The sequence below is a fragment of the Mirounga leonina genome, unplaced genomic scaffold (genome assembly GCF_011800145.1).
Source record: "Mirounga leonina isolate KUSES-001 unplaced genomic scaffold, KU_Mleo_1.0 Mir_114, whole genome shotgun sequence".
In the NCBI taxonomy this organism is placed as follows: domain Eukaryota; kingdom Metazoa; phylum Chordata; class Mammalia; order Carnivora; family Phocidae; genus Mirounga; species Mirounga leonina.
The window spans coordinates 2,218,321-2,244,877 of NW_023270265.1; the positions used below are offsets into that span (position 1 = coordinate 2,218,321).

At 50.6% G+C, this 26,557-nt stretch overlaps 1 protein-coding gene and 1 long non-coding RNA gene across 31 annotated transcripts in view; one reads left to right on the forward strand and one right to left on the reverse strand.

The window, feature by feature from the left end:
* The window catches only part of CAMK2G (calcium/calmodulin dependent protein kinase II gamma), a 54,857-nt gene that overhangs the window by 5,209 nt on the left and 23,091 nt on the right, over nt 1-26,557 (reverse strand). For 6 of the 29 annotated variants that reach the window (XR_004682262.1, XM_035021908.1, XM_035022089.1 and 3 more), the window contains 14 exons: nt 26,266-26,338; nt 26,015-26,117; nt 25,498-25,581; nt 24,978-25,072; nt 24,251-24,373; nt 20,614-20,697; nt 20,328-20,370; nt 17,547-17,609; nt 15,432-15,475; nt 8,268-8,300; nt 6,053-6,121; nt 4,859-4,903; nt 2,967-3,015; nt 1,700-1,813 (listed from right to left, as the gene is read on the reverse strand). Coding sequence is in view for 27 of the 29 variants with exons in the window: in XM_035021908.1 (XP_034877799.1) it covers nt 1,700-1,813; nt 2,967-3,015; nt 4,859-4,903; nt 6,053-6,121; nt 8,268-8,300; nt 15,432-15,475; nt 17,547-17,609; nt 20,328-20,370; nt 20,614-20,697; nt 24,251-24,373; nt 24,978-25,072; nt 25,498-25,581; nt 26,015-26,117; nt 26,266-26,338 (1,022 nt within the window). In the remaining 2 variants the exon portion in view is untranslated. The remainder of the gene's footprint in view (nt 1-1,699; nt 1,814-2,966; nt 3,016-4,858; nt 4,904-6,052; nt 6,122-8,267; nt 8,301-15,431; nt 15,476-17,546; nt 17,610-20,327; nt 20,371-20,613; nt 20,698-24,250; nt 24,374-24,977; nt 25,073-25,497; nt 25,582-26,014; nt 26,118-26,265; nt 26,339-26,557) is intronic. The other 23 variants (XR_004682272.1, XM_035022140.1, XM_035022052.1 and 20 more) reach the window with 16 other exon arrangements.
* On the forward strand, nt 1,816-9,104 carry LOC118021787. Of its 2 annotated transcripts, XR_004682275.1 has the most exons (5): nt 1,816-2,194; nt 4,583-4,705; nt 6,583-6,752; nt 7,050-7,177; nt 8,677-9,104. It is a non-coding gene; the product is annotated as an uncharacterized LOC118021787 (long non-coding RNA). The 2 variants fall into 2 exon arrangements; XR_004682276.1 differs by lacking the exon at nt 4,583-4,705.

Below are 26,557 nucleotides of genomic sequence, written 5' to 3' on the forward strand. Positions count from 1 at the left end.
TCATTAATACTCTGCCCAGACTCCGTGCATCCCATCTGCAGCATGTTCAGCCTCTCTAAGAAGCATCTCCTGATATGGCTATCTCCACCACCTGCTTACTTCTCTCACCTGAAGGGGCTCAGTCAGGTCTCAATTACTACCACCACCACACCACCCCTAGCCCTCACTCAGTGGTCCAGAACCTAGCCCTGGGCAACAGCCAGCCTGAGAGCAGAACCTAGCCAGGGATGAGGGCTCTGAAAGGATGAACGGAGCCCTGGGATGGATGCATAATTCTTTTCACCCTGCTCATCTCCTCCACAGGGCTTTTCTGGGGATAAAGGATCTTGGAACTACAAACCTTCTTTTTAAGCGGAGCTTCTCACCAGAGAGATGGCTCCATTTACCCTGGACGAGCCTTGGGAAAGCTCTAAATCTCACACCAGCTCTCATGCCAGGATGTGTCCCTCAAGGAAACCAAGACAAGGCTCAGAATGACAGGCAGGCAGAATTGGTGCCCTCAGAGCCCCCCACCCCTACCCCATCCAAAGCCAAGGGACTGCTGCTGGTGGTATCCTGACGGGGAGCACCACTATGAGCAGGGGCACCGCTAGGGTAAGAGAGGGCTCAGACTGTGCTCAGGCGAACCCTGACCAGAGCCCCGGGCTGGCCCAGGCTCTCCTCACAGGAGTGGGAGGCTGCGAGACAAATGGGCGCATTAGAACAGCGCAGCCAAGGGGCACAGCTGGGAGAGGGCAGCACAGCCAAAGACATGGCCAGGGGGGGGCCCCACAGCCACCAGCCCTGTCGTGGAGGCAGCTCCAGGTGAGTAAGCAGCACGTTAGGGGAACAAACGAGCTCTATCCACGTCCCAGAGGTAAGCAGGTAGGTCACGTGCACACACACACACACACACACACACACACACACACCCTCCCCAACCCCACCAAACCCATGTGCAGGACCTGACTGGGGCCCTATGGGTGAAGACGATTGTGTTTATAAACTCTAAAAGGATAGAGGGTAGAAGGAAAAGAAGCAGACAAAGGCATTCTCTACACAGACACAACTTAAAATATAAATATGAGCTACCATTAACCCAGCAAGGCATCGTATCAAGACATTCTACTCTCTCATTTATTTTTCACGGCAGTGCTCTGAGGTAGGTGCTGTTTTATTCCCACTTTATAGAGAAGGAGGCTGAGGCTCTGGGAGGTGTAAGCTGCTTCACACATTTCTGGAGGTAGTGTAGCTGGGATTTAAACTCGGGTCTGTTTCACCCCAAGCCTCATGCTCTTAATATGATATGCTGAGCCTCAGGCAACACCACATCCCAATATGGCTCTTGGCTACAGCAATTTCATCATCAGCCCCGCTCCCACCACATTTGACCTGATTTCGGACTCGGCCCTTCTTTCTTCTCATTGCTGCCGTGAGGCCCACTGAATGTCCCCGGGGCTTTCTGTTCCTTCCCACCATGCCAAGTTCTTCTACCCACTCTCCTTTATGTCTTTGGGCCCTGGTCCCAGGGGCCCCTGCCTGGCATTAACAGCACCTCCAATCAGCTCCCCCAACCAGCAGAGGCCGAGCTCCCCAAGCTTACTAAGACAGACAGCTGGGTTGGGCTGACAGCTCTGGGGGAGCGGTGGGGGGAGATCCCTGAAGGGCTTCAGGATGAGCCAGGGAGACAGAAGCCAGATTGTGCCTCCCTCACACTTACTGGCTGAGGAGCAGAGAGAAGGCTGGGGCTGCATGCCTGCAGAGGGGGCTGTTCTGTCCCGGGAGCTCCGTCCTTCAGGCCCCGAGCTGCCATTCCCAGTGCGGAGCGGGGCAGCTAGCCAGCCAGGGCAGGGCAGGGCAAGGCAGAGCAGCCAAAACAAACAGAACAAGGCAGGTGAGCGAGCAAGCCAGACAGGACCCAAGCCCGTGGCACTGCAGAGCCGGGGCAAGGCAACGCCTCGGGCTGCTGGGGACACCTGGACCACATCCCACGCTGCCGCCTCTGCCAGAGAGGCCTCCCAGCTGACAGCCCCAGGAAGGTGCAGACTTGGGCTTGTGGCTTCCAGAGGAGCCTTCAAATAGCCTGTATAAGGACCCCTGCTCCCAGGGAAGATGTTGTAGGGGGCCAGGCTACAAGGTCAAGAGCCGTGAAGGAGCCACTCCACGGCATCACCAGAACTGAACTGCTCTGGCCTGAATCCCAGCAGCCCTAGAGGTACAGTTCTTTACTACCTTATATGTTTATGCTTTCTATTTTTTGGTTCCCAAAGGTTTACTGCCCCTTTACTGCCCCTGGGTGTGCTCTCTCAGCTCTGTCCTTCAGCATTTCTCCATCTGTTCTGCGAGCCTGGCCTCAGGTCACTTACTGATGGCAAAGGGAGCAATTCCAGGAGGCCAAACCGAAGAACAGGACAGAGATTCCCGGTGGTCTGGTCTGCCATGCCCTCCCACACCTCCTCAAGGGACCACCAGGACATGGCCAAATGTGGTCCTGATTCCATCATTCATGACAAGACTTTGTGACAAGAGTCACTGATCCCAATGTGCCCAGGACGGTTCCAGTTTTAAAACTGAAAGTTCCACATCCTGGGAATCGCCTCAACCCTAGGGGAATCAGGACAATGGGTCACCCTCCTAATGACTCACTGTATTTGTGGGCTACTTCTGCAGGGACTCAGGACGTTCCTTTACTGGGATGTTACATCATTATCAGCAATAGGAATGGTTCTCTGAGCCCTGGCCCTGGAAAGCCTCAGGAAAAGCTCTGGTTTAGCTATTCCAGACTTGGGGTCAAAGAAGAGAAGCCTCTTGCCCAGCCCAGCCAGGCCAGGCAGGGACCTCACATCTTAGCCCATGAAAAGGAGCTTTTTATGCCAAGCCCTCTCCTAGAGTATAAGGAGTCATCATTCTCAATTCTGGGGACAAACAAGAGCCAATGTACCTGGGACACTGCTAGGGTCCCTTCCCCACCAAGGGTCAGCACCTACCTTTGAGGTCTTCATCTTCTGTGGTGGTGTTGCAGCTCTCTGTGGAGCCCTGTAGGCCAAAAAGAACATGTTTCTATACACTCAGGCCCTTGGACACTAAAGGAACCGAGCAGAACAAAAGCAGAGTATGTGCTCCTGCAGGAGGTGTAAGGAAGAATCATGAAAGGTTTGATTTTCACCCTTGCCATCTGACTTTTTTTTACAGAACCCTGGATTCCCAAACGCAGTCCTCCCCAACCCCCTACTCTTCCCCAACTCGGTAAATGACACTATCTATCCTGTTGTTAAAACCTGGAGTCCTCTTCTAGGTTTGATTCTAGGTTGAATCTTAGCTTTCTCTCTTTCCCTTATATTTTATTTATCCAACCTAAATTCAAATCTATCAGTCCTACCTCCAAAGTAAATCCTGTCTCCTACCTCTTCTCTTCATTTTTTTTTAAAAAAAGATTTTATGGGGGCGCCTGGGTGGCTCAGACAGTTAAGTGTCTGCCTTCGGCTCAGGTCATGATCCCAGAGGCCTGGGATCGAGCCCCACATCAGGCTCCTGGCTCAGAGGGGAGCCTGCTTCTCCCTCTCCCTCTGCCTCTCTCCCTGCTCATGCTCTCTCTCTCTCTTTCTGTATCTCTGTGTCTCAAGTGAATAAATAAAACCTTAAAAAAAAAGAAAAAAAGATTTTATGTTGAAGTAATCTCTACACCCAACGTGGGGCTCGAACTCACAATCCCGAGATCAAGAGTTGCATGCTCTATCAACCGAGCCAGCCAGACACCCCTACCTCTTCTCTTCAAACGCACAGCTACGCTCTGAGTCCAAGTGACCAGTATCTGGCGCCTAGACTACAATAGCTTCCCAGTCCCCCTGCATCCATGCTTGCCTCCTCCCTAAAGTTCTTGCCCCTAACATGGCCAGAGGGGCTTTTCAAAGTGTCAATGAGACTACATTACTCCCCCGCTAAGAACCTCCAATAGCTTCTCCTTGGTGCTGGAAGAAGATGCATACTGCTATGAAGTCCTATGTAGCAGGCCTCCTGCTTCTCCAGTGCCATCCCCCTCCTGCCGCTTTCCCCAGGCCTCACACTCTTGGCTCTGTCTGCTTCATTTCCTCTGTTCTGTATGTTGGCTAAGCCCCTGCACTTGCAGGTCTCCTGTCGAGGGCACTCTGCCCCAGAGTCTGCCTGGCTGTTTCCTTCCCACTGTTTAGTTTTTAGCTCAAAGACTCAGCTCCCGAGGGAGGTCCTTCCCTGGCCACTTAAAGAAAAGCCCTGTTCACCCCCTCTCTTTCCTTTGTGTCATTTTCTTCATAGCATTTACCACTATTGGATTTTATCTTACTCATATGGATTTTGGTTTATTATCTGCTTCCCCTACACCCGTGGAGAGAGATTTTTGTCTTGTCACCTCTGTAGACCAGAGCCATGGATGGTTTGGGGCTCGGTAAATATTTACTAATGGGGGTGCCAATAAGACGACAAAGTTATTGACAGCATAATGGGGTGAGGCAATGGAGGATGCTCTAGGGTCTGATTATACTCTTGTCTCTTTTTCTAGCTGTTTGCTGTCATTTAAGCCTCACAAGTCATGGAGGGAGATGCCATTATTATTATCCTTCATTCACAGATAAGGAAATTGAGGTGCAGAGTACTACAGTGACTTACTCAGTGGCCCAGGATTCAAACCCAGGCCTGTCTGACTATAGGGCATGAAGCATAATGGCCTTTCAGGGACTGGAGCGACAAACAGGTACACATTATCCCCAGCCTAGACTCTGCCCACATCTGGCCTCAAGGCGCGGCCTGCAGGCTGCCATCTGCAGGCCCCACAGACACCACAGGACCCAGCCCACCTGTTTCTTGCTGATCCCTAAAGCAGGAGACCAGCTCAGGAGCCACTCACCTTGATCCCATCTGTAGCGTTGTGTACCACGGTGGTTTGTGGCTCCTGTGAGAGAAGATGAAAATTATCCTCCTGACCTGGGGACAGAACTACGGCTCTTCACTGAGGGACCCCATCCTTTAGCCCAGTCCCTCTTAGACCCTACGATGACCACAGAGGCCTGCCCACCAGCCATTCCCGCAAGACAAAATATCCTGGCTCACCTGGGTCCCAGGTAGCTGGGAAGCCCCAGATTTAGGGGAGAGTACTGGCTGAGTAAGAAGGACAGGCCTGGCACTTAACAAGAGCAGGTACCAGAGAAGCTGAGAGGACAAGGGCCTCTGTCCCCAATTCCTGCTGGATCTAAGGGTTCTTTCCCCACGGGACAAATATGCTGGAGGAGCCGTGGGTCTGAGGGCCCAGGCCAGGCCCTGCCAACAGCGTTCACCAAGGGGTGTGTAGGAGGCAGGGACATAGAGAGACCAGACTAAAGTCTCCCAGAAAGACCCAGGATTCCCCCTCAGCAAACTGAGCCCAGGGAGCTGCCTGCTTTACCACCTGTGCCTGCGTCAGAGTTCCTGGCCCTATTGTGCCATGAGGCAGCATGAGGGTCCCAGGCTGCAGGCAGGAGCAGCAGGCCCATCACCCCTCCCAGGCATCCCCCCTGCGAACTCTCTAGTTAGTCACTACCAGCGAAAGAGCTCTGGGAGCACACGGTGCCCCCAACATGGGGCTCTCCAGGACCTCAGAGGCCTCGACACCATGCAAAGGTGGGGGACCCCAGCCCGCCTTCCTGTTTGTAGCTTTGCAAAGGAGAGGCTGAGGCTGATTTTACAAGGAGGCCTCCAAGAACTGAATGACAGGTCCCAAGAAAGCTCCTACCCTCTTTTATAAGCCACTCACCTTCCCGGCCCCCAGAGCAGACCCATGGGGCCCCCGCCTGGGGCTAAGAGGGTTAGCTGAGAGCCCTGACCACTCTTCCCCACCCCCAACAGCAGAAGGAGCAGGAGCGGAAGTTGTGCGGTGCAGGAAGGAGCATGGCCACATGGGAAAATGAGGGGGAAGGGGCCCACAGGGCAGGACACAAAGCAGCCTGCTCTACAGGGATGAGAAGGAAAGGGCCAAGGAGGCCTGGGAGGGAGGGCAAGAAGAGGAAAGGAGAAGGAGAGGAAGGCAGCCAGGGGCAGGGGTGGAGAAGCCGGAGTCAGGAGGTACCATGGCCGTCTGCAAGGGCGCGGGCTCTTGGGCTGGGCTTACGAGACTGTTTTTGTTGTTGCTCTGTGGCTGAGACAAGAAAACAGATGGTTTAGTTCCTCTGGAGTCACCAAAGCCGCTCAGGTTCGACTCCCAGACCTCCCTTGCCCCCCGGCCTGGCCCGGAGGAGCTAGGCCTGAGGTGGCCTCTGTAATACTGTGTGGATGGGAATAATGGTCGGAGAGATGATCGACTGGAGGAGGGGAGTATGTGGAGGGGCCCAGAGACCTAACGCTGGAGGCACTCTTAAGGTGGGCCCGGGCCAAAGGCTTGTTTCAAAGCATCTCTCCAGAAATCTCTGCTTATGCCAGATGCCATGTCATCGCACAGTCACATTTTACCCAAAGAAAGTCAGGATCTTCTCACTTCACAGGAAAAAAAAGGGGGGTTTATAAGAAAGCAGAACAAAATGCAGAAACTCTGGGTCCCCTATCTGTGGGCAGTTTCCTGCTGCCCTTTCAACCTGCCACCTGCATTTCCTTTCCCTTAAGACACCAGCCTGAAGCCTGACCTGAAAAGAGGAGGAGCACGAAGAGAAAGAAAACCTCGCCTAGAAGATGGTGTCCAGAGAGGAAACAGGGGGGATGTGACTTTGGATACAGAATGCACCCACTGCCCCCAGGGAGCAGAGACAAGGCTGTGCTGTTGGCCTTTCTGCCTGGTAAGTCGTGGACTTGCTCAACTAGGAGTGAGGGCAGAGCTCCAAGGAGGGGCAGGTGAATCTGGGGGTGGGAGGTGGCTGTAGCCTGAGAACCCCGCCCCTGGGAGAGTAGGCTGCCCACCAGGCCAACATTCCTAACAGCCGCAGGCCACCGGGGTATCTTGGGACATCTCCTTGCCTTTTGAAACGTTACACCGAGTGGCACAGCAAGGGAGGGTTTGGGGAGATGACGAGGAAGGAAGGAGGCTGCTCTCCAGGGCCGAGAGCCTCTTACGATGCCCTCACCGATGTACTCAGTCTCACCGGGAGTCCCGATGGAGCCAGTGGCCACCGAGGAACAGCCTGATGCCTGCAAGTTCTTCAAAAGACAGACAAACTTGTAGCTACCATCTCTGAGCAGGGCACAAACGAGGAGACCCTGGCAGGTAGGATGTGCTTCTTCTCTCCTAGGATACACACGGAAAGCTATCCAGACTGTCCTATTTCTTCCTGCCTGGAGGCTTCTTTTATGGCCCCTTGGACCAGACCTGAAGGCATCCAACCCTAGGTTGCTGTCAATGGCTGAGATGTCCCCAAACCCAGGGCTAGGCATGGAACCTTAAGCCAGGCACCAAGTGCTACCAGAACCCATTGAACCCTTCAGGCTGGAGAAGAGGGGTCCCAGGAAGAGTCAGGATGTGGGTCAAAACTCATGTGAACTCTGCTCTCTACCACTCCCCTGAGAAGGAGCAGAGCTGTCATCACTCAGCTACTAAGTCCGACCTGTTTGGGGCTGACCAGATAAGGCTGTCCTGCCTGCAAAGCCCAGCTGAGACAGACACCCTGGCAGGAGGCAAAGACTCCAGGGCTCCCTTAAACCCGCCCTATGTGCAGAGGGCTGGGATGTCACCCACGTGGCCCCACCTCTGGCTTTAATGGATGGTTTCATAACAATTCAGGCCTGCTATGCTCCCTTGGTGGCCTGGGTCCCACGAGAAAGAAGATGCATTCTCTCTAGTCTTTCAGCTGTCCCCACTGAGGGCTGGGTGGGAAGGATGAACCGTTGGCACGGCCTGTTCACAGGCACTCGCCCAGGGGCACAGGCCCAGAGAGCGAGGCTCGGGGCTGTGAGCCTACTGCAGACCAGCTCTCTGCCCACCGCACACATGCCCACCGGCTGCCAGTAAGTGCCCGGAGAGCAGGGCCTCTCCTTCTGAGCAACGGCATGTGAGGGTCTCTCCCTGGGACTCCCCCCAGTCCCTGCTAGCTTCACGTCCTGCCCTGGGCTGCTGGAGGCAGTCCAAGCTCTGCAGGGGGGGGCGGGGCACACCGTACACTCCGATGCCCACCGGTCAGGCCACCGGGAGACCTTGGGCCGCGGCCCCCGCCTGGCAGGACAGGCCGCGCGTGCCCATACAGCACAGACATGCAGTGAGGATGAGTGAAGTACACGCACATGGCAGAATGGGGTTGCGTGGCTGGCAGGCGGGTGCAGGCAGCATGGAGTAGGCAGATGGGTGGGCAGGCAAGGCTCACCATTAGGTGCACGCTGGAACTCGACTTCCTTTTCTGGACACACCACAGCGAAAGGGAAAGAGAAGGGGAAAGAGGAGGTAAGAAGAGAAGCACAGAGATGCTGCAGGTTAGTGCACCAGCGTGGGCTCTGCCTCAGGAGAAAAGAGCGGAAGAAGGGGACCTGGAGCCCAGCACCCGAAGGATTCACACAGCACCTAGCCCACCAGGCACACACATGCCTCTGGGCCCTTCGCTGTCAGGTTCACAAACACGGATTTAGTGTATTCTAAGATTCTCAGCCTTGCTCACAGGAAGCTTTGTGAAGAGGTTAAGTCACAAGTTTATAAAGGTAACATCTGGCTGCAAATTTGTAGGTTTGGGCTTCTAAGCCTGGCTCACTGTAAGGCTATTTATTTTCTCTCGTTACTAGGTCTGCCTGAAATTTGGCTGAGCAGCTACCAGGTATAGCAAAAGCCATTCGAGGCTGTCCTCAGCTTTGGAAACACTAGACTCCTGAACTGAGACTTTTTTGCTGCATCCCTACACTGCTTTTCAGAATAAAGATGGTGAGCTTTGGAAAATCATCTGATAAACGGTGAGTTGGCGTCATCCCCTTCTTTGTCAGTATGGCCGTGCTCATCCAGAAGATTTCAGCATCTCACTGCATTTTGCAATTAGTGGGACATGGGAGAACAGGAGTGCTGGTGACTAAAAGTGGAGTGATCACAAAGATGTCAAGATGGAAACCAAGGGGGATGCTGCAAGCATGATTCCTCAGGCTCGGCCAGATGCTCACGGACGTTATGTTCAGATGTGAAAGAGGAGCATAAAAATAAAGACCACATGGAACACTGAAAATACATCTCAGGAGACTGTATCAGAGGTGAAAGGCACTTAAGAAGTTTATAATTAGCTTCCTGGGAGACAGAACACCCCTCGGAACCTGTCTACCTGTTGTCTGACTACTGTTCTAGGTACAGTGAATGTGTCAGGTAAATGTTCCTTCCCTCCAGAGGCTGACATCCTACTTTAGAGGACATTTTCAGGACAATATTAAATTCAAAAGGAGGGGACTACAAGTATTTAAAAGAATTTAAAATTATACCTAAAGAAAAAAAACCTATAAATAATTGGGCTTCTTCTTTTTTTTAGGTAAATTCTGTGCCCAACGTGGGGCTCAAACCCATGACCCTGAGATCAAGAGTTGCATGCTCTACTGACTGAGCCAGCCAGGCGCCCCCAAATTGGGCTTCTTTTGCATTAGCCTGTTGTTTATGCCCCAAATGTGGGATTTTATTTCCAAAATTATTCCTCAAAAAGAGGACGTTGCTTTACATTCATACTTATCCTTTTATCCAACCAGAGTGTTTACAATGTGAGGGAAGGTCCATCTCTGTCATCTCCTCTGTGCCTAGCAAAATCCCTGAAAGGTTGCATACGATCAACAAACTTTTGCTGAGTTGAACTGGGTTTGCTGACTCTGGTTTTCCCTCAGGCTAAAGCAGAGCACAGGTCTCTAACTTGCCCAGGATCACTGGAGTGAAAACTCTGGGAGCACTGACCGGGCCCACCCTTGGTTCTGGTGATGTCCTTTCTTGCTGTGAAAGGCCGGAGCAGGCAGCTTTCACCTGGACCTTGCCTTAGGCCGAGCACTTTTAATTGTCTGCTTCACCTAATGGGGAGGAAATTCCCAACCGCAGCTGGATCTCTTTTTCCTCAACTGTCTGGCATGAACACCCAAGACATTCCTTTTTCTACTCAAGGGTTGGTTTCTACTGGATTAGTAGAGCTCTGTCAGTTCCTCCCTCCTTTCAGGGCTTTGCCCTCAGCCATGCACAGCCGAGCTCCTCTCAACCAGCCCACTACAGCACTGTTTAAATACCAGATCATTTTTAAAGAACCACATCTCACTTTTATTTACAAATTAAATATTTATTTAAAATTGAAATCCAGAAAAGGATTCAAACCTACTTTCCATACTTAAACAAATATTCAAACAGTACTTAAGGAAATGGCTATATCCCTTTTTCTTTTTTTTCTTTTGTTCCTTTATTTTTTTTTAAAGACTGGATGGCCACTCTGGCCTGGGATGAGCAACATGCACTAACTGTCCTCAACTGGGGGCCTCTCGGGATCTGAGCATTTGTGGCCCCTCCAGTCTTGTCCTCGCAAATGGCTGTCATTCTTCTACAGACCCTGGGTCCCTGTATCCACTCTCAGAGAAACTGAATCAGAACCTGGGGTCCCTACACTCAAGAGCACAAAGTGAACTCAATGCTCAAACCCATGCAATAATAATATTCCAGCATCTTGTGAAAGCTTCTGGAGAGTGAGGAGGAAACCTTCCGATAGACCTTAAGCACCAGGAACTGGGAAGTGAGAAGCTGGGAAAGCAAGGTGGGGTCTGTAAGAGACCCAGGCTGCTCACAGGTCAGCATCTTCTGAGCAACCTCACAGGCCTCCCTCATACACATGGGTCGTCACCTTGACCTTCAAGAGAGTCCAGAAAAGTCGAACCCCACACATCTTGCTTTGCCTTCCCCTCTGCCTTTCGCAGCACTTACGTCCAACCATGCCATTCATTGTTATATACACGTTCCAAATTCTAAAAGGTCTGCAGCCACGTTAGGAACAACTTGGAAAACAAAGAAGGGAAAAAAAAAACCCACCCATAATCCTATCTCTCTTGCTAGTCTTTTTTCTCATGTAATTTAGAAACATCATTATAAGCTACATCCGAGTTGATGCCTTACTTTTGAAAACAAATAGTATTTTGATTTTAATTCTGATTTTCAAAGGATTGCATGGTCTAGGTAAAAAATGTAGAAAATACAGAAAAATATATAAAATGAAAGTTTCCCAAATTCCCATCACCCAGTGAAGTTACTATTAACACTTCATGGGGTTTCCTCCAGTTCCTCTTCCATCCACTTAATATATACTGAATATAATCGACAAACACATCGTTTTTTTAAACAAAATTTATATGACAGTGTATGTATACTGTTTTGTATCCCACTTTTCCCACTTAATATAAAACATATCATTATATAGTCCTGAAAAATTAATAACTCTGTAAAGGTCTAGTAAATTGGTTTCCTGTAATTATTTAGTCATTATCTTATTGACTTTTGAAATCGTCGCCAATTTTTTCAGTTAGAATGTCATGTTGAACATCCTTCTGCTTTCAGTTTTTCCATACTTTGAATTATTTCTCTTTACTCCTAAAGTTTGTTTATTTTAGTATTCTCTACATCCAGTGTGGGGCTTGAACTCACGACCCCAAGATCAAGAGTCGCATGCCCTTCCAACTGAGCCAGCCAGGTGCCCCTTGAATTACTTCTTTAGGAGAAATTCCCGAAGTAAAATTAAAGGGTAAAATCAGCAGGGACAATTTTTATGGTGTTTGACATGCTGTCTGTTTCCAAAAGGGCCATTGCTATTTACGTTACTATCCCAAACTTAAAGAGTCAAAATATGGCACCTCATTTCAACTTGCATTTTGCTGATACTAGTGAGGCTAAACCTCCACATTTGTTAACCAGTTCTACCTCCTCTTTTCTGGGTTTTCAGTGCAACCTCTCTGACCATTTATCTACTGGGTTTTGGGGGGGGACTCTTATTTGCTAGGGAGAGGTTTTTTTTTTTTTTTTTTAAGATTTTATTTATTTATTTGACAGAGAGACACAGCGAGAGAGGGAACACAAGCAGGGAGAGTGGGAGAGGGAGAAGCAGGCTTCCCGCTGAGCAGGGCGCCTGATGCGGGGCTCGATCCCAGGACCCTGAGATCATGACCTAAGCCGAAGGCAGACGCTTAACGACTGAGCCACCCAGGTGCCCCTACGGAGGCTTTTTTGTATAAAAATAATATTAACCCTTCATATCACACCTGCTGTGAATATTTTCCTCAACTTGTTGCTGGCCTTTTAATTTTGGTTGGTCATTCCCTTCTTAAACATTTGCATCTTTGCCTTTGTTCCCACCACTATATTCAAAGTCTTTTCTCATGCACAGAACTTGCTGGGCACATAGCAGGGTCGGACACTAGCTTCCCCACGTATGTTCTCATTAGAAGCAATTTATTTAACCGTCTGCTTGCCATGCCCTCATCCTTCTCAGTGCTCTGTAAGGTCCGACATTGTTGCACACTTCTGTTCTTCCCCCACCTCTTCTGCCTTTTGATGATTCCTCTTCTTCTTCCAGCCTCTCAATGACAGATGGCCCTGAAATTTTGTCTTTACTGAACTCTTAAACCTTCATGTGCTTAGGTTCATATGGGAGAAGGGGAATATTATTAAAATTCAGATTCTGCCTCCCACCCAAGGCTTCCTGAATCTGAATTCCAGGCTGGACCCTGTAAGCGGTATCTTTTTAATTAGTTCCTTCCACTAATATTACATAGTTGCGCCTGACACTCATCCCTGGGGTCAGCCATCTAGAAAGTTCCATTAGAAACCTATCCTTCAATGGCTTCATTATCCATCTTTTTACCACCATCTTGGCTGAAACTGCTTTATTTCAGGTCCTGTTTTGTGCAATCATTCTTTCCTTCAGCCTTTCGGAGCTACTGAAGTTCCCAGAATCATCACACTGTTTCAAATCTATATATCTTATGCTATTCCCTCTGCCTGGAATATCCCCCTCCCTGTCCTGCTCACTTCGACCTAGCAAGATCCTTCAGCCCAGTTCATGGGTCATCTCCTTCAGAAGATTTCCTGTTTTGGCTTAGATGCTGGTCTCTGCTCCCCCAGGGCCCACCCTGAGCACACCTCCTTCGACAGACCTGCCCAGAGCACCCAGGACTGCTGGTTTCCCTGATTCTCCCCAACTCTGAACACCTTAAAGGGTGGATTACATCGCTATCTTCCCAGCTCCTGAAGGACGGAACTGGCCGAGTGAGTGAACGCATGGGATTCACTCACATGAGTCCCCATCTCCATGTGTAGTGCTGACCTCTTCCCTGGGCCACATCAGGTACTCCCAGCACCTTAAAAGCCCTCCCCCCCCCCCAGATCACCTGTCTCTCCATCTCAGTGGGGTCCAAATAAAACTCTTGCTATCAAAATGGGTATTCCTTCACAACTACTCCCATTTCTAGCAGAGGTACCACCAATTCTTCCAACATTCAAGGAACTTTGACATCATCTTTGATGGGTCCTTTCTAACACATCCAGTATGAACTTCCTTGGACACACCTCTAAACAGAGCTAACAGCTAATCAGAGCCTCACAATCCTGGTGACAGCTGGACCAATTCTCCGTAGGTAGTGCCTATTCTCGTTGGTTGGTGCCTGGGTTCTTCTGGGGGTGAAGTATTTTCAATAGTAGTCCTTTCTAATCACCTTTTCTTCACCCTATGCCCAGATTATAACAAATCCTAACTGATACCTCTGTGTCTAGTTCCCACCCTCTTCTAGTCATCCTTACACACTCAGCAAAATCTTTTAAAAACACTGCTCTCACGCGTAGCTTCCCTGCTCAGTGGCCTACATTTCCTGTGGTCTGACACACAAACCTCCAATCCCACTGCCCAACCAGACCAATCCAGCTGTAGTTTCGACATCCTTCTAGCACAAACCCCGTGTTCCAGTTGGGCAGAGAAACAACATCAATATATAGGATAGAATCCATAAAAATATTTTGTTGTTTTTAAGTTATAACAGGAACACCTTCTCATTTTAAAGAAAACACGTGTACAAAGTGAAAAATAAAAGGTGTGTCTTTCCACCCTGTCCTCACCTCCAATCCCATTCTCTAGAGGCAATCGCTGACTGGGTTCCAATCTTCCTACATCCTTTAAGCTTTCTCCAGTAAGTTTTTGCCCAGTAGCTTCTTGGACTGAACCATGTAATGTAGGGTCCAGTACCATAGACCATTCAGTGCTTAGCTGATTCCAGGTGTGTCCAATTTCCTCTTCAATTAACCTTGCAACTTCTCAAAGCTAGATGAAAACCACATCACCTCTTCTACCTTTTGTGGGCCCCTAGAACTGAGTGCAGCACTGGGCCTCTGATAGGTACTTATTAAATACTTTGTAAAGAATAACTGATTCTAGCTTCTTTCCTGGATAGAAATATGCAAAATCTCTCTCCAGCTAAGCCTGCCACCTTTTCCTAACTTGGTTCCCCCATTCCAGTTCATGTCCCTATAACTGGGGGGCTGCTGGTCACACCCCCAGATCCACGTCAGTTGGTGTGTGTGGAGCCCAAGCTCCCCTCCTTGGTGCAGAAGCACACAGAAGCAGGCATGCAGAGGATGAGGGAAAGAGGGAGGGGAGCGGGGAGGGGAATGGGGCACGCGTGTATATCTCAGCTGGGGACAAAAGACCCTGGGGAAAGGCCCCATTTCAACTTCGGTTGGGATGTAAAGGTTTGGATAATCTCATCGTTTGAAATACCCTATGGTGTCAATTGGTAGGCTTCAAGATAGTATGAGCGCCTATCCGATGCCCCAGCCCCAGGACCCGTTCTGCCCCCAAAGCATTTACAGAACCCTCTGGGCCCTGTGAGGAGGACCCCCAGCCACCTCTCCTTCCCCTTCACCAAGCAGCCACTCCCACTAAGGCTTTCCGCTGGTCCCTGTGCGCCCCTGTTCGCGCCTCTTGCTGTGATCCCACGGGAAAAGCTCCCTCATCAAATGGGAGCATCTGTGATACACCACATCCCTCGCCTATTTCTGAGGAGCCTATGACTCTAGAAAGTTGAAGACGCTTTTCACTGAGTGGCATCTGAGCTGGGTTCTGGAAGTGCTTTGGAGATAAGACAAAAAACTAGAAGGACAGGGGCTTCAGGTTCCAAGCCCTGCACCCTGGGTCAACCAGGCCAACTTTGCTTTCATTTGATAAAAAGGGTTTGTGCTCCAAAAAGAAAAAGGAAAAAAGAAGATTACCCAAATGACCTCAAAAACCCCGAGAGTCAAGCCGTGGAGGTGAGGCATGCGTCTGCAGTCAGCTTCAGGACTGAGCCCTAGGAAACCATAATTTAGATCACTTCCCCCGAGTCTTTATGTTCCAGCTAGGGTCAAAAGAGACACATTTTTCTTCTGCCCTCCCAGGCCAATGGAACCTGCTGTTCTGAGCACAGAGGTTTCTGGGTTTGAAGCAGAAAAGCAAGGATAGGAAGGTTCCTGGGGAAAGGAGGAACAAAGCCAAGAACCCCTCTTGGGCTAGAGGGGCGGAGACACCTACCTTGACCCCGCCGTCCGACTTCTTGTTCAGTAGGCTTTTGGCAGCTGTGAAAACAAAAAGGAAAATCAAGCCTCTTGCACTGTCCCCTCTCCCTAGCCTAAGTCCGGCAGCCGGATCCGCAAGAGTCTGTTGTGTCTGACAAGGGGGCCAGGAGTCTCCTGAAGCCCCTGGAAGAGGCCCTTCCTGGGAGCCCCAAAGCAAGAAGGGCTTCTCAAGCTGCGTCAGACCCTCAGGGTGGCGCCCCAGGATCTCTCCTGCCCCGGAAGAGGGCTCAGCGGAAACAGGGACACACTGCACATGGGAGGAGAAACCACATTCAGTACAGGAGCTGCCTGGGGTACTGGGAACTCTGCCTTCAACAGCTTCCACCCAGGTCTGGAAGCAGAGTGCCAGGGTGAAAGGTGAGGGCTCCGTCCCTAGATGCCATGGAGTTCCTCAGAACGGCCAAGCTGGAAGGATGCAAGACATCTCCTGAGAGCTCTTAAGAAACAAGAGTGTCACAGTTCACGAAGGAGACCTCAGACGTGAGGACAGACAGACACAGACACAGAGACCAGGACCACCTACAGGAGGGTTTTGCCAGGGAGGTTGAAGCCTTGACTGGGCAGGTCCTCACCAGGCTTATGGGGTCCTATCTGCCCCTCTTTCCTCAGTCTACTCTCTGGAACCACTGAGCAGGAAGGACTGGGCAGAATAGCGAGGTAGTAAACGGATTCCAGCCAGGCACGGATGAGGCTCAAGGCTGACGAGCTTTGTGTAGGAAGGCTGGTGACACCTGCTGGTCACCAAGGCCACAGGAACGTAGCACAGTGGGCTGGGAGAGTCTGGGAGCCACAGGGGGATGGAGTCAGCCCAACTGTCTGATCCACCTGGACTTCACTGGATCTACCAGTTGGTACCTGTATGACACTGAGTGAGTTACTTTCTCTCTCTGAACCTCAGTTTCTTTATAAAATGGGATAAAATAGGGCCTAGGTCACAGGACAGGCGTGGGGACCTAAGGGGACCATGCATGGAAAGCACTAGGTGGAGTGCTTGGCACGTAGCAAGTATTCACTAAGTGTAAACCATTGTCACTATTACTGCTGCCATTCTTCCCTTCAGGGGCCATTCCTACCCAAGCCGGGTCCCATCTCTCTCCAGTGAGAATAGGGATCCCTCCCTCACAAGAATTCTGACCTCCCAAAATGGCCTATGAGCCTATCTCCAGTCATGCTGGGGTGATGTGAAACTTATTTTTTTACATGCTGGGGGGATCTGAAACTTATTTTTTTAATGTGTTTACTACGATGCCTGACCACCTGCTATGTTAAGTGCTTTATATACATCAGAGTTCTGAACTCTGGCTGCCCTTTAGAATCACTTTTGGAGAGCTCAACAAAAATCATTATGCCTATCCCATGCCCTAGGGATTCTGATTTTATTTGTCTGGGGTGGGGGTGTCGGCATCAGGATGTCTGACAGACTGTCCTCTACAGGCAGGGTTGAGAGCCTTCGACGTACATGATCTTAATCATCGCCATATTATTTAAAAATTAGCGCCACCGGAGAAAGGAGGAAACTGAGGCTGGGAAGGCTGACGAGACTCGCTCGGGGTGTGGCAGGGCTAGGATCCAAACCCAGGGACGGCTCTCCCCACAGCTTCTACACTCTAGAGCCTTTCAGACTTGGAGGCCTGCAAATGCCAGACTTCACGATTTTGAGGGGGATGGTGGCTTCCTCTGTGGGGTCTCCCAGCAGTGCTGACGAAGCCTAGTCCTAGCACTGGGCAGCTCCGGCCACGCCCAGGACTGTCTCTTGGGGGGCTGCCGCCGGCCGCAGCCCTCAGGCAGGCCAGGCTCTCGGCCGTCTGGAGGAAAGCCTCCTGCTGCCCAGCTCCACGTCCCCAGGCTATTGCCTCCTGAGAGTTGGCAAGCGCCCAGCATGCATGGCTGGTTAGGGGGCTCTGTGACACCAATGCGCTCGCAGATGCCAAGTTAGGTGGTCCGTCCGGCATGCCCATCTCAGCCCGCAAGCATGGGACTCGCCTCCCTGGTGAGTGGGCCTGGCATGCTGGCCCTCCTGGTGGGGTGGCAGGGAGCCGAGGCAGGCGGTCAGGGGACTCATGCCACATACCTTGCCCGGCCAGGCCGGCGGCGCTCGCGGCAGGCGAGGCGGGGGCGGAGCTCTGCCTGCCAACTGAGGGGATACAATCTCTCAGTGCACAGAGCTGCCGCAAAGCCACAGGGGCCCGTCAGCAGCGAGCATGCCCCAGCATGAGGCGCGGGAACCGCTGGCCGCCCACGCACAGCAGGGCCCAGGCGGCGTGGCCAAGCCAGCCGAGCTGGGGGAGCGAAGGCGCCAGGGGCAGGCTGATGAGCAGGTGCAGCCAGCCCTGCAGCAGTCTGGGGACCTGAGAGGACTGGGTTCGGTCAGGGTGTGGGGATCACCACAGCTCTGGCACCTGTCCCATGAGCACCTCAGGCCAGGGTCTCCAGGTAAAAGCCTGAATCGGTGAGAGGCGGTGTCCTTTCTGAGGCAGCTGAGCCCTAGCTTGAGGCTGTGAGGAAACGGAGCCTCACCTTCACACCTTCCCTCCCTAGGGGACCTAAATGAGGACATTATCAGAGAGCCCTGTCCTCTGGCCATATTCCAAACAGGAGGGACTCTGGCATTTGAGGCCCATGGAGGGTGCATGGCCCTTGTTCAGCTAAGTTTGCTGATGGGCCCCAGCTCCCTATCCCTCTCTCTTTTTTTTTTTTTTAGTAGTATTTTCTTTTTTTTTTTTTTTTAATATTTTATTTATTTATTCATGAGAGACAGAGAGAAACAGAGGGAGAAGCAGGCTCCCAAGGAGCGGGAAGCCCGATGCGGGACTCGATCCCAGGACCCTGGGATCATGACCTGAGCCGAAGGCAGATGCTTAACCATCTGAGCCACCCAGGCGCCCTCCCTATCCCTCTCTTAATCCTCTAGTTCCTCAGAGACACGGGTTGCTTTCCTTCTTCCAGGCAGGTAGCCAGAACAGACCGTTTTTCTCAGCCTGTATTTCAGTATTCCGAGGGTGAAGATGCCCAAGAAATGAGCCCCCGGAAAGAAAACAAAGGCTGCTGAAGCAATACATTCTAGAACCCCTGATTCCACTATTAGCGAACCTGCTAGAGTCCAGGTCGCACCCCCTGTTTGGGGTAAACTCAGCAAACAGCCTAGTTCACGCCTAAAAAAAAAAAACCACACAGGCGCTCTTCCTTCTTGATATACTTGGTGACACCTCTTTCTAGAGAAGCTTCTAGAGACAGGCTCTGTCCCTACCTGTTCCAGAGTCAGGGCAGCAGAGGTCATCCTAGAATGCTTGTAGCACTTTTTTGGTCTCCTCTGACCCAGGGCAAAGTGAGCTCAATGGCTGACAAGGTCTGGGCAACAAGGACAGGAGGAGGCTCTTTAAGAATGAGTGAAAATGCTTTGTCCTCACAGAGAGCCCAGTCTCCTGAAACCAGGATACCAATTTCCTGAAATGGATGGGGGGGGGGGGGTTGAAATGGAGGATTTCCCAGGCTAGAAGGGAAGTAGTAGCCTGTCGTCACATTTCTTCTACTCGGAGAGACAACAGATCACCATTCTAGTTTGGCACAGAAATGCCCTCGAGTGTCCTCCGAAAGGCTCTCACACTTCTGAGAAAGTAGAAGCTTCCAGTAATTCTGAGGACAAGAAGTCTGATATGGAACTACAGCTCCATCTCTACTCTCATTTGTGAGAGTAGAATCCACAACCACGTCTTCCCCTCATGGATACCCACATAAGAATGAGCCCCAAACCAGGAGCACAGGGGATGGGCCTGAGGTGGGACACTTCCCTGGCTCACTCTCCAGTCCTGCCCCTCCGGCGCCCGGTAGCCCTTGCTATGGCATCCTCAGACCCGGGGCCCTTAGGTTACCCTGAACCAGCACAGACAAGCCCCTCAAGCTCAAGGGAGCAACCTTAGCCTAAAGTGGCGGCCGAACAACCCTGTCTCCATGTCAGTGTAGAAGGAAAGCAAGGGAAGGAATCTCGCTATGAAAATGAGAAAAGGGAGTCTTCAACCAAAACAGTGTGACTGGGGGGTTGCAGGGCTGGGAAGGCCAGGTGGGGGGTGGTGTGCAAGGTGGGAAGAGACCTTCTGCCTTCAGTTAAGTTTTGACATTAACCTTTTCCTCAAAGAAAGCCACTGTGCTTCTCCACTGAGGGCAAACAAGATGGGGGTGGGGGTGGGGTGGGTGGGGTGGGGTGGGGTGGGGTGGAGTGTCTTGCATCTTAAAAAGAAATATCAAGTGATTTACAAATTACTGGTCCCAACTATCCCAATTTTTCCGTCAAATTTAAGCAAGTTGCTTTCCCTCCATCCTGCTGCTCTCTCTTTCTTCCCTTTTACAGCTAGTATTGCAAAGCATATTATAAGCACAGTCTCTGGAAAATGATTAAACATCTGGAAAAATTTCTATTAGTCATTGCTATTTAGACACAATGAAGTAGAGACCGTCCCAGTAGACAAATTAATGGTGGTGGTTGAGAAGATTCACTACACCTCATCTCTTTCTTTCTTTTCCCCAGCCCATTGTCCAATACCCTATCAACTGGCTAAAATCCTAAAGCGCTGAGAGTCTTTAGAGAATTAAATAGGAATCCCCAGGGACAAGGTAAATGGGAGGCTGGGCAGGTTACTCCTCGGGAGGGTCTAAGGAATAGAATTCATAAATGTGAACCCAAGAGAAGTCCCCCAGAATCTCATGTTATAGGACCCAGCAGCAGCAGCCCCCTCAAAACAGGGTCTTCTTCATCTTGGTCAAGGTGTTGCCTAAGACACCCAGCACCGGGATGGCAACACCCCATTCTGACCCACTCACCTCAGCAGAATTAAAGCGCACAGCTGGGGAAACATACCTGAAAAGTTTCTGGAGACAAGCATGGTCGTGAGGATGGCACCCTGGGGGAAAGAAGAGGGGCCTGTGAATTCAGCTGGACTCTAGAAAAGCATAGCCTGGTGTTAGGCAGAGGGCAGCCACTGGCCAGAACTTCAAGACCTCAGATCTTTGGGGCCCCCCAACATGTATAACCTTCATAGCTCAGCTCCAGCCACAAAGGGGGCTTCCTCTTGTGATGGGGCAGGGGGTGGACTGTCAACAGCCGTGATTTCAGGATGCTGGCAGCCTGGAAAGGCAAGACTCACCTTCAGTTTTCTCCGAGCGTTGAATTTGCGCAAGCACTCCACAGTCTCTTGACGATGCATCATGGATGCCACTGTGGATCGTTGCTGGAAGCCAAACAGACAGGCCTGTGAGCCCTCCAGCTGGGCCCTCTGCCCCTCACCCTAGTCCCGGGACTGACGGCTGTGTGCTCAGCCGCCCCAGAGTTGATCCAAAGCTAAAATGAAGTCATAGATGTGAAAATGCTTTTAGAATAAAAGCACTACCCCAAACTCAAGGTTATGTAAGGACAATAATCTGAACACAAAAACACCACTGATAATTGATGCTAGATTAGGAGGGTGCGTGAGACAGCACTCTCCCCTTCCTTGGGAAATGGAAGCTATGGAACAGAAGAGAGTATCCTGTGTGTTGTGATCCCCATGCAGTCACTCCTTCAGCAACTGTTTACTTAGCACCTACCACATTCCTGAGCAGTGAGAGAACAGGCAGGGTTCCTGCTCTCTACAGAGAAGGTTCATTCCTTCCAAGAGCCCCTCTCAACACACCCCCACAAGGACCTGAATAAAGCTGTGATCTGAGAAGCTAAGGGTCTTCACCTTGAAGTGAAGGGTTTTCACTTTTCACTTTTCATCATTTTGGATGGTAATTTTTCTGCAATGTAACTTCCTTCTTCCTTAAAGAGTCCACTGGAAATGATTTACGATTTCCTTGATGACTCAGTATCAATTGTTACATAATATCATAATATAGTGACATCCTCAGGGGCTACTGAGTTATGTAAGTTGGTGGAGGGTGGGGACTCCAAAAATGACTCCCAGAACATAGTATATCCCTAGTCTTTGAGTACCCGTTTTAAGTTGCTCACCCCTTCCCTTAGCTGTTGCTGTCCTTGCTAGCCTGCTAGGAAGATAAATCCTACAACATGCAGCTTGGTGCCCATAACCCCATTGGGCTGCCCCACAATCCTGTTCCTCACCCATGGCCCACTCCTTTTCCTGGTTTCCAAAGCAAGTCTCCCAACCTCCTCTACTTTTTCTGAGTCTTATAATTTTACCTCTTCCTCCAAAGTATAAATTTCTCCACAAAGAGAAATCAGAGATCCTCATGCAAGAACTCCTTCGACTTCAGACCCCCGTCCACAAAGTGATTTTCATTTGCTTTCAACCTCTTTTTACTATCCCAATCTTTGCTTCCTCAGTGAGTCAATATTTTAAACCCCTTATTCTAGACTATATTCGTCTCTGCAGTCTAAACACTATATTCAAGACTCTCCTTAAACAAAAACTTAAAAACTCTCCTGACTCATCATCTTCTCTCTATAGTACCAGTTCTTTCTCTCTTCCTCCTCACTGAAGAAAGGTTTCGGTCTCTCCCTCCACTGCCTCTGTCAGTGAAATAATGAAACTGGCTTTTAATTGGTCAGAGTCCATGGATTCTTTCCCATCTTTATCAGGGACTCTCTGTGGCATCTGATTACAGACGCTCCTTTACTGAGACCTCCTGTTTCTTAGGGTCCTGCTCCTGAACCTCCTTCTGCCACAGAAGTTCTCATTCCCAGCCTCCTTTGCTGGCCCCTCTAACTCAGCCTGTCTTTCCATGCTGGTGTTCAGTGGCCATCCCTTCTCTTACTGAAGCAAATACAAACCCACAGTGGGAATTCCATCAGCATAAAAACAATCCCATTTATTTCAACACCACCCACACAGAAATGACCGCAACCTACGTTTCCAATTTTGACTTCTTTTCTAATCTCTGGAACCACATTTCTGACTACCCATCTGATATCTCCAGCTAGAGGTCCTCAGACACCACACTCAATCAAACTAAGATCATCATCCTTTCTCACAAACTGGCTCTTCCTCTGGGTTTCCTCTGAGTCAGTGAATGGCACAACTCCGTGCTTCTTACCAGCTCAAAATCTGGCAGTCCCCACAAGTCCCTTGCTCTCTTTCACTCTCTAAATTCAACTGGTCACTAAATCCTTTTAAGCCTATCTACCAAGTATCTCTCAAATTTGTCTACTCCTTGCCATGCCACCCAGGCTCCTAACACTACCCTTAGCTGAGACCTCATTCGGTCTTGCTCGGGCAATTACAACAGCTTCCTGAACTCTCTGCCCCAGCCTCCTTTCCTTTCAGTTCCATTTTGTACACAGCTTCCAAAGTGACCTTTCTTAACTGGATATTTCATTCCCTCTTTGTTTTTAATTCATTTTTTAAAAAGATTTTATTTTTGGGGCACCTGGGTCTCTCAGTCAGTTAAGCGTCTGCCTTTGGCTCAAGTCATGATCTCCAGGGTCCTGGGACTGAGTCCTGCATTGGGCTAGGGAGCTCATCAGGGAGCCTGCTTCTCCCTCTCCCACTCCCACTCTCCCCTGCTTGTGCGCTCTCTCTGTCAAATAAGTTAATAAAACCTTAAAAAAAAAAAAAGATTTTATTTTTTTTTCTAAGCCATCTCTACATCCAACATGGGTCTCGAACTTAGAACCCCGAGATCAAGAGTTGCATGCTCCACCGCCAGAGCCAGCCAGGCGCCCCTTTGTTCCCTCTTTAAACCCCTTAAATGGTTCCCTTTGCTTCCCGAATAAAATCCAAACTCATTAGGCAGAAACTTGTATGTCATGGAATCTTTTTGGCTTCATTCTCTTGCATTTTTGTAGGCGTATCTTCATCTACAACTAAACTACTTAACATTCCTTCAACTTGCCACAATTTCCCATGGCCTTTCACCCCGGCTCATGCTAACCTCTGCCTGCAGGTTATCATCCTGAGGAACTCCCAGCCATTTGCCAAGAACCAGGATAGGGGTCACCTCCTCCATGCAGCCTTCAGTAATCTCACTGCTCACCAGATGGCAAGAGTTCCTGTGCACTCATTAGATCCTTTTATGTACTTGCCACATTGCAGAATGGTTGCCTGTTTGAGTGCCTAGCTCCCCAGATAATTTTTAAGATCTTTGAGGGGAGGGACCACGCCTCGCTCATCTTGGTATCGCCAGGACCCATGCAGCGACTGGCACTGAAGAGGCGTTCAGTAAACGTGGGAAAGGACAAATACATAAATGCATCGTGGCTGTCAGGAGGCCTAACTGTAGCAGACCCTGTTCTTAGTTTGAAAACAGACATTTCACTTTATAGAATTCTGCAGAAGTGTTTATGAAAACAGAGTATGTTGATCCACACTGACAGCCTGATCGGGGCGGGGCGGGGGGGCGGTTCGTCTAGGGTGAGTTTTTTTTTTTTCCAGTCACGAACTTCAAGATGCTCTTTTTAACTGCCCAGAGGCCCCTTTTGTTTATTTGTTGGATCTTGGTCACATTTCCATTACAGCTGTGACAGCTGAGATCTGAATATGCACCTGAAGCTTGGCAGTTCACTTTAGGTTCTGCGAGCTGCTTTCCCTCATCAGCTACCTAGAGTCTCAAGGGTTAGCCAAAGCCCTCATTCAGAACTAAGTCACATCTGACAAGTAAGTGGGGGAGAGATAGGTTGAAGCCAACGAGGCCACCTGCTTCCTTGAATCCCTCCCTCTCTGCTGGGTCCTTGCTCAGGGCCCAGAACAATCATTCTCTGCTCATAAACAGGAGTGTGAAGAGAGTACTGAGGGCACACTGAGGGCTGACATCCTGAGCTCCTCCACCCTGGGTGAAGACACTTACACAGACCCATGGATGCTTGAGAGCCTGGTCAGCTGTGATGCGCTTTGCAGGGTTTATGGTCAGCATCTGGTTGATCAAGTTCTTGGCTTCAGGAGTCACTGTGTCCCACTCTGGCGATGGGAACTAAGCAGGAAGAGGGAAAGGAGGCATATGAAATCTGTGAGCCTCACACCCTGAAACGGAGGCTCTGTCTTTGTCCCAACTCCTATAAGCAGGATACCCTGTGTTATCTAAACCTGCCCGGCAGAGAGCTGGGGAAGCCCTGGGGCATCCCAGTACCTGTGCCTACTTAAAGACCAGGCGAGGAAGACAGAATCACGGTTAGAACGCCAGAATATCCGGTCAGAGCAGGGACTCCAACATATTCTGGTTCAACCCCATCTCCTTACTAGAAGGAAACAGTGGCTCCACAACGTGCCCAAGGCCCCACGGCAGTGGGAGAAGCCACGCCACTTCTTGTCCCTATGTTACGTGGCACACCACACTTCTCATGCCATTCTCTGCAAATAATGGATCAAAGAGCTTCGGTGGGCTCCTCGATTTTACAGCTACCAAGAAAGGCTGTGCAAAAAAAGTTGCTCCTGGGATACGGCGTGGCAAGCATCGAGACCTGTATGCCCATCCTTGGGTCCTCAAAGTCCCTTGACACTCCCTGTATCCCATGACACACTAAACATGCCCCCTCCTGTGGATACAGCCCAAGGGTCAAGAACAAACCAGTCCTTACATCATAGGCCCCAGCCTTGATTTGTTGATACAACTTGTGCTGATCCTCATCCCAGAAGGGAGGGTATCCCACCAGGAGGATATACAGGATGACCCCTACGAGACAGAACACAGGTCATTGGGGTCAGTCACCGACTTCACTGAGGAACCAAGAAAAGCCACACAGGACTCAGCCACCCAGAAAGTCAAGGTTATACCAGAGGTTGAAGTGGCCATCAGCTGATAATGCTGTGCTTCACTCCCCAAGTCACGGAGCCCCATCGGGGACCTCTTTAGACGTAACCCATCCTCTAAGGCGTGGGTCAATCCCTCTTTAGGAAGGATGCAGTATAACCCAGGAAACACTTGGGGCAGAGCGTGTGATGAGAACAGCCATCCCCGGGACACTAGAGCAAACACCGTGATTTCACACACGCCCCACACTTGTAGGGCCCACAAGGAATAGCGATGCTTCTTTCTCACCATCGCTGGAAGTTGAGGGCCCTTAACACCAAAAAGCTGAGAGTGTGGAATGGGCTTACCGCAGGCCCAGATATCCACAGGCTTTCCATAGGGATCTTTCCTCAGGACCTCAGGGGACAAGTAACCTGGGGTGCCAGCAAAACCTGCAGCAGAAGAAAGGGCAGAGGCACACTGAACCCACTTTCTCTGTCGTTAAAACCACATCAGCAATTTCCCCCCAAGCCCCTTCTCGTTCCTGCTGTTTTTGCTATATAAGCTCTCAGCACATGGGCAGCGAGAGATGACAGGCTGGGTTTCTTGTAGTGCCCAGAATAAAATCAGAGGGCAAGTCCGTGTGCCTACCAGGAACTCCCATTTCTCCCCAGGGGCAGCAAGAATGCGGTGCTGACAACAGCTAGACTCACTGCACTGAGTCGCCTAGGGCCAGGGGCCGCTCTGTACCCTCCACCCCCTTCTCCAGTCTCTGAGGAGACGGGGACCGTGAAGGGTCTGGCTTCTAGTTCTGAAAGAGGAAAGCAGATCAGGAAGAGGAGGAAGGGCGGGGGCCACATTCCAGGAAGACAGGGTCACTCTTACCAAACCAAGCCTGCTGCTCTCCCTGTACTTCGATGGCTAGGCCAAAATCGGCCAGCTTGACGGCGGCACCCTTGCATTTACTCGCCAGCAGCAGGTTCTCAGGCTGTATGAGGAAGAGAAGACCTCGTGAGGCACCCACCCACCCTCTGGCCCTGGGGAAGCCTAGTTTGGGTCCCCGCAGTCCCACCACCTGGCACCAGGTGGCGCCTATGCTTCACAAGCAGGAGGCAAAGGGGGAGCCTGGGTAGTACCTTCAGGTCCCTGTGGACGATGTCATGCTGGTGGATGTGGTTAACACTCTCCAGAATCTGATGTATACAGTGGCTGCAAAAGCACAAGGAGAAGGAATGTCAGCCACTCATCCAGGACCACACACTACAGATGAAAGCATGGAACTCTGGGTTGCGGAGTCACAAGGAAATCACCGAACAACAGCTAAAATCTTGGGACTCTGGACATCATCTAGTTCAACCTATTTTACAGAAGAATAAACTGAGGGCCAGGCATATTAAGTGGTTTGTCCAGGGTCTCCCACTAGATAAA